This window comes from Chiloscyllium punctatum, chromosome 16, assembly GCF_047496795.1.
Source record: "Chiloscyllium punctatum isolate Juve2018m chromosome 16, sChiPun1.3, whole genome shotgun sequence".
In the NCBI taxonomy this organism is placed as follows: domain Eukaryota; kingdom Metazoa; phylum Chordata; class Chondrichthyes; order Orectolobiformes; family Hemiscylliidae; genus Chiloscyllium; species Chiloscyllium punctatum.
Window position 1 is genome coordinate 13850173 of NC_092754.1, and position 12809 is coordinate 13862981.

The 12809-nt window shown below is 41.5% G+C and overlaps 1 protein-coding gene across 4 annotated transcripts in view; it reads right to left on the bottom strand.

The window, feature by feature from the left end:
- LOC140486975 (uncharacterized) overlaps positions 1 to 12809 on the bottom strand; it is a 436936-nt gene that overhangs the window by 175588 nt on the left and 248539 nt on the right. Inside the window, exon 1 of one of the 4 annotated variants that reach the window (XM_072586269.1) lies at positions 5505 to 5863. The exons of the other annotated variants lie outside the window; for them this stretch is intronic. Within the exon in view, the coding sequence (XP_072442370.1) occupies positions 5505 to 5670 (166 nt within the window). The 5' untranslated portion in view covers positions 5671 to 5863. Of the gene's footprint in view, positions 1 to 5504; positions 5864 to 12809 lie in introns of those variants that run through there. 4 annotated transcript variants of the gene reach the window in all.

A 12809-nucleotide genomic window follows, 5' to 3' on the forward strand; every position in this document is an offset into this window, starting at 1 on the left:
CCTTCTATCCTTCCCCCTTTCCTTCCATGCTGCCTTTTCTGGAATACAATGCTTCACATACATGTCAGCCTTGGCACTGAGTGGCAGCTGGCTGGATCACTGTTAAGGGCAGAGAAAATCATAACTGAATCCTGTCTAATCTTCAGTTGCAGATGCAGGGACCCCAAAAATATTCATCTCTCCATGTGAACTTGTCATTGCAAGTGTGCCACTTCTAGGGCAAAAATACTTGATTTTCCATCATGTCTGACTAGTTCTTATGGTATTCTGCATTTACCTTTCCCTCATTGTCTGTTCCTCTCCCTATGTTTTTGTCATTGTTTCTCTTTCTCTTTCTCTCACACAGATCTTCTCTCTCATCCTCTATTTATCTTTAATTTCCTTTCCCTCACATTCTCTCACTCCTTCTAAATATTAGACATACGTGGAAGCAGCAGCAGTTTAAAAAGATGACATCAAATTAACAGGCTCAAGGGTAGGACTTTATTATGAGAAATAAACAGTTCAAGGCTGAAGAAAGTACTCACCTTGTTTTTATATCACATTTACTATTGTATGTAGGTTTGAAAGGGGTAATACTGAGGAGTGACACAACATCAACTATGGTGATGTCATATTGAATTCAGGGCAAATAGCTTTAGGTCTCAAAGAAATGGGACCTAACAGCTTTATTGCCCTCAAAGTATCTGTAACAATGATTATCATATTGATGTAACCTTAATTAGTTGCTAACATGCAATTATTTTGTTAACTACAAAGGGGAGACAATGGCCTTATGGTATAATCGCTGGGCTGTTAAAGCAGAAACGCAGGCAATGTTCCAGGGATCCAGGTTCAAATCCCACCATGGCAGATTGAATTGAATTCAATAAAAATCTGGAATTACAAGTCTAATGATGACCACAAAACTATTGTTGCTTATCAGGAAAACCATCTGGTTCACTAATATCCTTTAGGGAAGGAAACTGCTATCCTTACCTGGTCTGGTCTACATGTGACTCCAGGCCCACAGGAATGTGGTTGACCCTTAACTGCCCTCTGGGCAATTAGGGATGGGCAATAAATGCTGGCCTAGCCAGTGACACTGTTCCCATGAATGAATAAAAAAAGCACAATCTTCCAGTTTGACGTGAAAGTGGTTTTCACTCGTCCACTGTACTGAGCCGGTGTGCCCATACAACATTTATACTCAGGATTTTCTAATCAGACTATTCTGCTTGTTATCCTCATTCAAATTATAAAGACCCACCAAGATTCCCCTCTCTTTGTTGTGCTGTCTCAAAGACATGGAAATTAATCTTAAAACTAAAGCATCAAATGCCAACAACCAGTGGCTCAGTGGTTACCACTGCTGCCTCACAGCACCAGGGACCTGGGTTTGATTCCCACCTTGGGCCACTGTCCATGTGGTGTTTACACATTCTCCCTGTATCTGCATGGGTTTTCTCTGGGTGCTCTGGTTTCCTCCCACAATCCAAAGATGTGCAGGTTAGGTGAATTGGCCATGTTAAATTGCCCATAGTGTTCAGAGATGTGTAGGTTAGGAGCATTAGTCATGGGTAAATGTAGAGTAATAGGGTAGTGAAATGGGTTTGGTTGGGATACTCTTTGGAGGGTCGGTGTAGACTTGTTGGGCCGAAGGCCCTGTTTCCATACTGTAAGGATTCAATGATAAATTTCCCATAGTGTTCAGGGATGTGTAGGTTAGGTGTATTAGTCAGGGGTAAGTGTAGAGTAATCGAGTAGGGATATGGGTCTGGATGGGTTGCTCTTCGGACGGTCAGTGCTGTCTTGTTGGGCCGAATGGCCTGTCCACATTGTAGGGATTGTATGATTCTATGATTTACAGCACAGAAGGAAAAACAAGGTCACCTTTAAGATTTAAAATGTTTCATATCCCCTTACCAAATTTGTTCTAGAACCAGAAGGTCTACGACATCAAGAGGAGCACAGTAGCATTGCTGGTAACATGTGCTTTGTTGTTATTCTATTCCAACCACTGCAACACACCCACTCAACTCCTTATTTATAAAGTATCTTACTATATGTATCAGTGACATTCTTGATGTACATGGAACAAGCACAAATGGAGACAGAATGAGACAGTGCAAAATTACAGCTTAATCAGAACTCTGTTGCACTGGTACTGTCTCTGTGGCATCCAAGATGTCACAGGGTGGGAGTTGGAGGGGAAGGGGTTAGGAGTGGCAGGACCATGCTGGCCAAATCTCCTTAAGTCACCTGAATGAATGCTTCCTGAAAGTGAGTCAAACACCTAATTTTGCCAGCTCAGATATTTCTGCACCTAATTACCAGCAGTGTTAAAAAGAAAACACTTCTTTTTTTAAAATGTGCCTGCAATTTTTTTTCATCTGGGTCATTCACAGTAATGTTCTGCAGACTTTTTAACCTTTAATTTCCTGAAGACTTCTAGATGGAGGGTCAGTAACCTCTTGGGAGGACTCAATTCTAAACGATCCAGTCAGATTTAACAAAAAAGCGAATACTGCCAGATTGAGGACCGGGGAGGGAGGGAGGGATGTGGTACATGTCCTTAGGAGCACAACAGTGCCAATGACTGCAGTGGTAAAGGATGCACTGTAAACAATGCACACATTGTAGAAGGGCAGCATATGGTTCTCAGGTCCATGTAGATCCTTCAGTGATTTGCCATGTGTGGGAGGTAATCAAACCACAAAACTAAACACATCACAAACCAAAGTCAAATACCAGCGCAGAACAGGAGACCTTGTCTCAGCTGTTGGATTAAAGCTGAAAGACGAGTGCAGGTAAGGAACCATACAGGTACCAATAAAACTGGAAGAACAAAACAATAAACTAAATTATAAGACAGAAATCTCATGAAAGCCTAAAACTGATGGGTGGACAATCATTGGTTGAGAGTTCACAATTTCCCAAAGAGCAGAATCACCCTCCGAACTGTCTTGTTTTACTCTTTAAATGAATACCTAATATATAGAGAGTTTGCACAGAAACACCCGACACTAATAATAAATACAGCTTATTGGAAATTGGGACAAATACTTAAAGGGGCAGGTGACATTTGGCATCACTTCAGCAATGTCGCATTATCACTACAAAGTTCCCATCTGTTAAAACGAAGTGCTAACTTAAAAAAAACTTACATTTATACATTACTTTTTACATGCTCGGAGGCCCCCAAACAATTTTAATGTAAGAAACAGGTAACTAATTTGAACATACAAAGACATAAACTGCAAAGACCCACTTGCTCAATCAGTCAGCTTGTCCACAACTGAAATGGATCAAATTCTCCTTCAGAGTGTTTGACAATCTCTTCATACAATTAAGACTTTTTAATATTTATTTGGTCTTGTGATTTGGGTAATGCTGGCAAAGCCACATTTATTGTCCATCCTTTGCTGCTTTGAAGACATTAGTATTTAACCACATGTGGAACCCGAGTCATGTGCACCAGACATTGAGGGTTGGCAAAGCACTGAAGGACATCAGTGAGCCAGGTGGGTTTTTACAAAAATCCAGCTATTTCATCTGGAGTCAGAAAACAAATCAAGAGAATTAATTACTTCAATTTCCCAACATATCACAAGGTTGTTGTGGTTCTGTTCGCCGAGCTGGGAATTTGTGTTACAGACGTTTCGTGCCCTGTCTAGGTGACATCCTCAGTACTTGGGAGCCTCCTGTGAAGCACCTGAGCTACAAATCTTCTCACAAACTTTGGATATCACAATGTGATTGAAACTCAAATAATTTCTGGTGGGAAATGTGTTTGTGCAGAGATCAGTGAGGTCACAGCATAGGGAGGGGTTTCTGGTCCGACATGCGAAAGCTCAAAACAATTCTTTCTATTCCCTATTGTTTTCCCTTAACACATTAGGGAGCAAGATTAGAAATAGCTAAGGTACCTCCTGTACTCCAGATCTCCCAATGACAATGAGTGGGGGACCAGTCTAACCAGCTGATAACCTCATATCTTAGTCTAGCACCAGAAAGGATCTCATTAGTTGTCAATGTTATGGTTGATTCTTGGTGAATAGATTTTTGATGAGTTTGAAGACTTGGGTTGCTGTGTCACAGACAAACTTATATTAGGATAGTATTCAACACTGACTGTCAGGCTTCAGAGGTTGGAGTCAACAATCACTTTCACTGACACAGTTGCATTTTGTTTCTATATACAGTACTTTGTTTTACTTTTTGTAAATTTGTAAAGTTACAGACATGTTCAATAAAGAGCCAAATCTATACTGGCCTAGAGCCATTTTCCTCTCCCGGTCACACATCCCACACCTTCCTGGACTATTGCTGACAGGGATTGGAAAGCCCTACACTAGTAGTGATTGTTCATGCATAAGCCTGGCTGCTCAACTGCAGAGGGGATCTCAATTGCATCTAATCTGGCTCCCCAATAGGTTATGAATGGGGAAAAGGAGTAGAACAAGTGGTTTTGAATGTTTGCTTAATGGACCAATAATGCCTCCTGTGCTGTGACCTCTTTGGTCACTGCACAAGGAGATTTCCTGCGAGGAATTATTAGGTGGCAAAGTAGACAAGTCCCTCCATGGCTTTTCAGATCAATTCCAGTGCCCACAGCTAAGCTCAGATAACTGAGCAAAGACTGGTGTTGAACCCAAGACACTCCCTAATATCATTTTTATTAAGCGTGCCTCACACTCCACATTAACTGGAGTGAACATTGTGAGTGAACACTTCTGAACCTCCTTTTTGCAGTCTTATAGTTTCCTTGGAAAGACAAGAAAAGTTCTTCTTTAATTAAAAAAACACAGCAAATAATGGAAAATAAAACTTGAGAAAATTTATTTCCTGAGACCCTCAAACTTAAAATAAAAGTCTGGAAACCTAATCTCAATAATGATGACCACAAATCAGTATTAGGCTGTTGTAAAAATCTATCTGATTCACCATTAGGAGAAAGAAATCTGTCATCCTTTCCTGGTCTGGCCTACACGTAACTTTAGACCACAGCAACGTGGTTAACTCTTACCTGTCCTCTGAAATGGCAGATAAAGCCACTCAGTTCAAAGGCAATTATAGATAGAAAACAAATGCTGACCTTTCCAGTAACACCCACATGCCATGAAACAATAATGAAGCAAAAAATAAGTCCCACTCCAGAGGCCTGAATACCAAATCTTGGCTGACCTTCCCAGTGCAGTGCTGAGGAAGTGCTACACTGTCAGAAGTACCAGCTTTGCAATGGGACGCTAAATCAGCATCCTGTCACAGTATTTCAAAGAGGATTAAGGGAATTCTCCATGGGTATCCCAGAACCCCTAGCCAACAGCACTAAAACAAAATAATCAGACTGCTGTTCATGGAATCACGCTGTGCATAAATCAACTGCTGCATTTAACTACATTACAAGTGTTTCAGAAAGTGTCTTATGGGCCATAAAGTGGTTTGGAATGTCCCAAAGTAGTGAAAGCCAGATACATGCAGGTCCTCAAGGGAATGAGAAGCAGGTTTTGTTGCTTACTTACCTGGAGCCTGCTCCACGCGGTGGTTGCTGTATGACAAGAAACACGAGTAGCAGTTCTTCCTATGGTAACGGTAACGGATGCCAGACCCTGACCCAGATACTGTGGCCAACGTGGAAAGAATCAAGCACAGTGTGACCCAGAACCCCTGGGAAAATCTCATGTCCATCTTCAAAGACCGAGAAAGCTGAAGCAAGCACGAGTTTCTATGGCATTCAGCAGGTTCCTCCACTCTGTTCCCTCCCTCCCCACTTTCTGCAGAGAGAGAGATGGGATCAGCAGGTTAGAAGCAGCACAAGAAGCAGCTGATGCCTGCAGTAATCAGGCCAGCAAAACAACGTCTGCCTTATCCCAGCTACTGTCTTCAATAGGACCTAAGCGAGCTGTTGGAAGATCCTCCTCCTGCTTTTAGAGTGTCACAGCTTCAGGCTGGCCTCCCCAGGTAGGGATCCGCCCCTATTTCTGTCAGCAACCCACAGCTGAACAAGAATAAAACAGCTTGCAAAGAAACAAATCACATTCCTTAAAAATTAAGACAATAATGCAAAATTCCTGCCTGATGCCTCTCAAGCCACAGGCCATTTGGTCAAGCTGCTTTGAGGCTGAACTGGGACCTGGGCCCGGGCTGTTATTTAAAGAAAAGATCCAAAACCTTATAGCTCACCAACTCCACAGCTCAGACAGGATTCTCACTCAAGCCTGGTCCAGGGATTTTTTTTATTTATAAATACTTCTTTCTGCCGCTCTGTGCTGTGTTGGCGTGTTCCACAATAACCCACACTAATAGTTGTCACTGGTTTTCGTGTTAAAAGGACCCAACTTTTTTTTTACATTCAAAACTGTTAAATAGAAAACAGATGCTCAGCTATTTATTCTTGATTACCAAGTCCGCGAATCATTCAAACAAGTGGGATGGTCGCTGGACAGAGGGAGGGAGAGAGAGAGAGAGAGAGAGAGAGAGAGAGGAGTTAAGACTAAAAAAGAGAAATACAGGGAGAGATAGAGAGTGATAAAAACGGAAACAGAGTAACAGTGAGAGTAAAGAAAGGTGGTGGAGAGACAGCAATGGAGAAACAGAGTCCAAGACACAAAGAGAGAAGTGAGAAAGACAGAGAGAGGGAGACAGAGAGAGAGAGAGAGAGAGAAAGAGAGACAGACAGAACAAAATATGGACAGAGAGCAAGACAGAGACTAGTAAAGAGAATGGCAGAGACAGCAAGACAAGCAAAGAGAAAGAGACAGAAAGAGTGATAAGTGAGACAGAGAGAGAAAAAGACTGAGCAAGAGAAAGAGAGAGAGCCAGGCTTGGCAATAAGAAAGTTACAAGGATTGCATGCAGTTTACTGTCGCCATTCACACCACTGGCCTCATCAAACAGCCTCAAAGTTCCTTTAGTGTCAGGCAGCTGGCCAAAAGGCATTCACGCTTAGCTCAGTCCGTGCCAGCATAATGTGTTTACGAAGGGTCTCAGGACAGTATTGAATACTGACTGTCAGGCTTCAGAGGTTGTGGTCGATGATAAACTTCACTGTTGCAATTGTGTTTTGTTTCTATGTATGGTACATTGTTTTACTTTTTATAAATCTGTAAAGTAACAGTCATGTTCAATAAAGAGCCAAAGAGAGCTAATTAGTTTTGAAAGCTAGGCAATAAATAAATGGGAAGCTTGTTGGAGAGATTTTCATTGGGGCTTTATACACATAGCATGGCGGAGAACATACAGAAGAAGCAGAAACACAAATCACTCACTGCACCTCAAACTCCTTCGGCAGTTACAGAACCAGATTCTCAGACAAGTATCTCTATAAAATATTGAGGAAAAGAGTTAGGTAGCTCTTCCATTGGCTTAGCAGGCAACTCAGATACAAATCCATGAGGATCACATCACCAACTTGTGCCAAATTCACTCACTCAGGTCAACACCATGAGTCCAAGGTGAGAGAGTGGGACACGGAGGTGGGCACAAGAACTAAAGCGACCAAAGTTTCTGCTTCTGATCACAATCTAATGATTGTCTCAGCCAAGTTGTAAAGCACACTAGTGAGATTTGTGTGTCTATGATGGCAACCACAGTTAAATAGCTCATTGTCACTTTCTGCCTTACACATGGAGAGTGCCATTTGAATGAGGTGTAGATGCTGCTGATTATACCAGAGATAGCAAATTCTAAAAGCCTTTTTAAAAGAAAAAACACATAAATAGGGAACTATACAAGTTTTCTAGCGTATTGAAATGACTACTATTAATTCAAGGGAATGGAATATCCCATCACATTTTAGACACTTGGAAAATATACTTAGTGAGGCCAACCACGTGCTATAAATCTTCTCCATTTCTCAGTGGGACCATTGCTAGCCATCCTTTGTCCAAGGACACCATGATATAAGATGGAACAGGTCCAGAGATCCCAGAAAATTTTACTCCCAAGCCGAATGTACAAAATCCTTGGGGCCAGTGACAATGAAATCACCTCCAAGTTGCTGTTGTGGAGCGGGAGATTGCCTTTTTTCAGCAGTCAACCCATAAACTCAGGGAAGGCTTTTGGTGGCAGTCTAAAATCCAGCCTTGGTGATGCGCCTTCCCTTTAAGCTCACTGTTCTGTTGGGCACTGCTGCAGTGTCACTCATGGGCTTCCTCCCAAGGTCTTTGAATGAACCTCAACCTAGGAAAGACCCGAAATGTATCTAAGGTAGCACATACAAGTCCTTTCTCACCAAAACCTCCAACCAAAGAAGAAAACTTTATTCCTACCCTCTTCCACCCAAGTTTTAACAACAACCCCCAGGTTATAGGCAAATGTAGAACCTGCCCCAACCTCAAAACAGTGGCCCATGTGCATTCTTTTCATTTCCAACACAGAGCACCAACTGTCTCATGTTGTTTGTCTTGTAGTTTTATACACACATATTTCCCCTTTGGGGAATAATGAGGAAATGTTGGAAGGATGAGTAAGTTCATTAGCAGCCTGTTGAACTGTGCATCCTGCCAAGATGTTAAGTGGAACTTGAAGTTTCTGGCTCAGAGGCAGGTGAACCATAAGACACCCTCATTTCATTTTGTCAGGTTTTTATTTGTTGAGCTAGACTAAATCATTTGATATAGCATCCATAAAGCCAGTGGAAAGATCCTCCTTCATCTGATTCCCAATCCCACAAATAAAAAGTCAATCTCAAACACACTGCACTATAGATTTTCCAGTATTGTCTAACTTTTGGATATGTTCCTTCCTTATAACTATGACTACACTTCAAAAATATTTCACTGGCTGAAAAATTCTCAGGGTAATCTTCAGAACATGAAAGGCAGTACATAGAAATTATTTTTCTTCGGTGTATTGATTGGATAAATATTGGCCTGACCCACCCAGTAGAAGTAAACCCTTCTTCAAATGGTATGGAATTGTTTATATCCATCTGGAATACAGAAGGGTTTCAGTTTACGATCTTCTCTGAAAGATGTCACTTGACACTGCTGCATCCCTTTTGAGTGCATTCAATGATTGTCAGCCTAAATTTTGTATTTAAGTCTCAAGAGTGGACCTTGAATCCACAACCTTCTGGTTAAGGGCTAACTCTGAAATGTATGGCTGCCCTCAATGATGCAGCTTTTCTCATTCTGTCTCTGAACAGTTGTCTCTTGAACATTTTTCTTCTTCACTCTTTTTCTGTCTCTCTCTCTCTCTCTCACACACTAGATGTCTCTTGCAGTATCTCTGCCTTGGTTGTCTTTCACAATCTTTCTCTCTATCACTCAATCTCTCTCTCTCTCTGAAAATCATGTAAACTGTTAATAACCAGAAGACTTTGTTGTCACTTGCAGGTCTCTGCAGATCTTGTACTCTATGGTTTTCAGGCTGTCCGTGACTGGCGATCATGAGGTAAATTCAATGATCGTGAGAGAAGCTGTGGTTGAGATAGTCTCCACCAATGCAGCCTCAGTTGGCCTCCTGCTGCGAGTGGAAGAGTGTGGAATTTCGCTTCTTTTAAAGAGATTTCTGCACCTAATTCATGCTGCGCAGCTGACCAGAGAGAGCTCCATTCTCATAATGTGTATAAAAACTCAAGCGTGAAATCTGCCAAATATTATTTTCCCCATGTGCGCCAGTATCAAAACAAAGGTCTGGAAATAATAACATTGTTTGAATGTTTTGCTAAACTGTAAAGGAATACAATCTGTTGTACCTCATTAACTCACAAGCTGTGAGCCCCATGTGTCAAGAGCTACTAATTTGGTACTGCCTGGCTCTAGTCATGTGAACACCATGAAGCCTGTTTATGACTACAACGTCTCACTCTCAATTGTTCTGTCTTCTTAGGCTGTTCATCTTTTTTCTCTCCCTCATTCACTGCTCCTCTCTCTCCCTCTTCTCTTCTCTCGAGTTGCCTCTTTCAACCAATTTACAACTTACTTTTGTCTGTTTCTGATTTCTTTTAGTTTTTATAGTTCACTTTAGTCCTGCTTATTTAGCTTCAAATCTCAAAATTTTTCTTTGTCCCTATTTGTTTTCCTCTCTAAAGACCATTCCCTCTGTTCACAAAATTCTCTGGTCTCTGATTGTCTTTTTAAACTCATTCCCTGTGTGACTGATAGTTCTCAATCTCTCACTTTTTCTGACTGGCTCATTTGATCTTTGTCTGATTGTCTCTATCAGCCCTGTCACTCTCCACTAATGTTCCATCTAAGCCATGTAGCTGTGCAGTAACCTGGAGATTTTCTGGCAAACTCAGGGCAAGTTGGCTCCTTTCAGTTACCACGCAAGTACAACTTTACAAAAGAATTCAAAGGGCCCACACACTAAAAAATGAATAGAGCACGTACACCCATTATTCTACATGTTTCTTTCACACTTGCTCCCCAGTTAAATCTTGCAGTATCCCTGTTTCTGTGTCTTCGGTTCTTTCTTGCTTTTTTTCATTTCCTTCGGTCTTTCGCTGCTCCCCTTTGGCTTTTTGTCATTTATTCAATGATATATGCACAAACCATTTATCCTGACAAATACAAATCTTCCAATGCATACAGTCATATTCATTGAATTAACATCATTACCATCTGTGATAAAATCCCACTATAAATACTACAGTGCTATGACACATACCCAAAACAACCTGGGACCATAACCAGAAAAACAAGGATCAGTCTTAAAGGGAATCACAGTCTTTGAATATTTTACAGCCTTAAAGGGGCTTGTTAAAACTGAATATGTTACAGCAAAAACAAGGGAATTCTGAAAGATGAACATTTTATTTGTCAGTTTTTGCTCAATTAATTCTTTCCTCCAGTATGACGTGGTGACCCTTGTCCATAAAGGCAGTCTGGGATTAAGCAATACATTCTGTCATTCAAAAAATTAAATCGATGTGGGTGGGCTCAATGTGACACCAGCTCAGTGCTGCTGTGTGGGACTCAGAAGTCAGCTGTCACATGAACCTCTATGCTGGGGAGAGTTTCATTCATTCGGAAATCTGCTATGGACAAGGGAAGTGTATTCCACACCTGCAATCAGCTCTGATTTCCTTCGTGCTATGTTTTAATGGATAAATATTAGGCTAGATTACACCCAGGTGTTAACATAAATCAGCCAACTCAGCAGAAGCCAAGCATCACTTAATTAGCTCAGCATGAAAATATTCCCAAGTGTGCTCCACCATTGGTTGGAAGGTGTAGTCCTAACTGGACTAAATAAATTAGGTTTATTTGTTTTGAAATGGTTGTGTTGAGGTTTTAAAGAGACAGATCTGATTAAAGTTGCTTCAACTTTAGACCACCCACACCGCACAACTCAAGAATAACCAGGATGGTACACTTCCTAATTGAAAGACATTCTTTTTGTTCAGAGCTGTTATTTTTGGGTGGAGGAATTGTTAACTAAGTGTTTGCCACAAATGGAATCCTTTTGCTATGTAGCACCTTCCAATCAAACTACTAAGGAATCCACATTGGCTGACAGCTTATGTGTTCCTTATGAAGCGCACACTCTTACCCAAAGTTAGAGACCTGATCTGCTGGACAGCCGAGTCAGTTGGAGCTTACTGAGTTCATATCAGGGTACTGTTGGAGTTTCATCAACTCCATGGCAGAGCCATGGTATTTTATGCTACAATCTGGCATCTCTCATGGTTATATTCTGCTGTTAAGCCACAAAATACCATCTTTTTAATGAGTTCAGTTGCAGAATATTCCATGATGAGATTTGAATCCCTCAGCTATACCATAACTGTGACACTACCCTACTCACTGAGGCAGGCATCGTCAACAGAACATTGAAATCTTAGTGTCAATGTAGTTGAGACATAGATCAACTGTGAATTAATTATAACTGGCAGAAGAAATTTGAGGGTTTACTGATCTGCTGTGTTCTGATGCTTCAATATACTGACTAGCACATAACTTTCTGACTCAGAGGTAAGGCAGCCAACCAGCCTTCCAAACTGACGATTACAATTTTATTTATTCACAGTTTCACAAGATTTATCTATCCATTGGGACAAAGGCTTTACCTATTAGCACTGATTTGAAGGTACTGGTGTTGGACTGGGGTGGACAAAGTTAAAAATCACACAAGCTGAAAACGTGTTGCTGGAAAAGCGCAGCAGGTCAGGCAGCATCCAAAGAGCAGGAGAATCCTGAAGAAGGGCTCATGCCCGAAATGTCGATTCTCCTGCTCCTTGGATGCTGCCTGATCTGCTGCGGTTTTCCAGCAACATATTTTCAGCTCTGATCTCCAGCATCTGCAGTCTTCACTTTCTCCTTAAAAATCACACAACACCAGGTTATAGTCCAACAGGTTTATTGGGAAGCACTAGGTTTCGAGGTGCTGCCTCTTCACCACCTGATGAAGGAGCAGCACTCTGAAAGCTAGTGCTTCCCAATAAACCTGTTGGACTATAACCTGGTGTTGTGTGATTTTTAACTTTGCCCACTAGCGCTGACACCTACCTAGCTCAAGTACAGGGTTACTTTGTGAGCCTTTGAGACTTCATATGGTTCTATGTCACTCTAAAGACTTCCATACCTTCTTCTCTCTCCCCCATTCCCAAGGTGCGAGACAATAGGTGGTCATTGTTATTTTGTCGAAGGTTGGACCCAATAAGCAAGAGGGGCAGAGGCTAATAAGCTTGTCACATCACACAGACCCCATCAAGGAAACCAATTATCAGCATCAAAGTCTCAAACATGCCAGGGCTAAGGACAGGTTGACTGCAACCGATTTGTAGGATCAGGCCCTTTGATGTGCTCTCTTTGACTTTTGAAACATAATTGTTCTCAAATTACAGAGGAGATATCCAGCTGCAACCAGTTTTTCTGCAA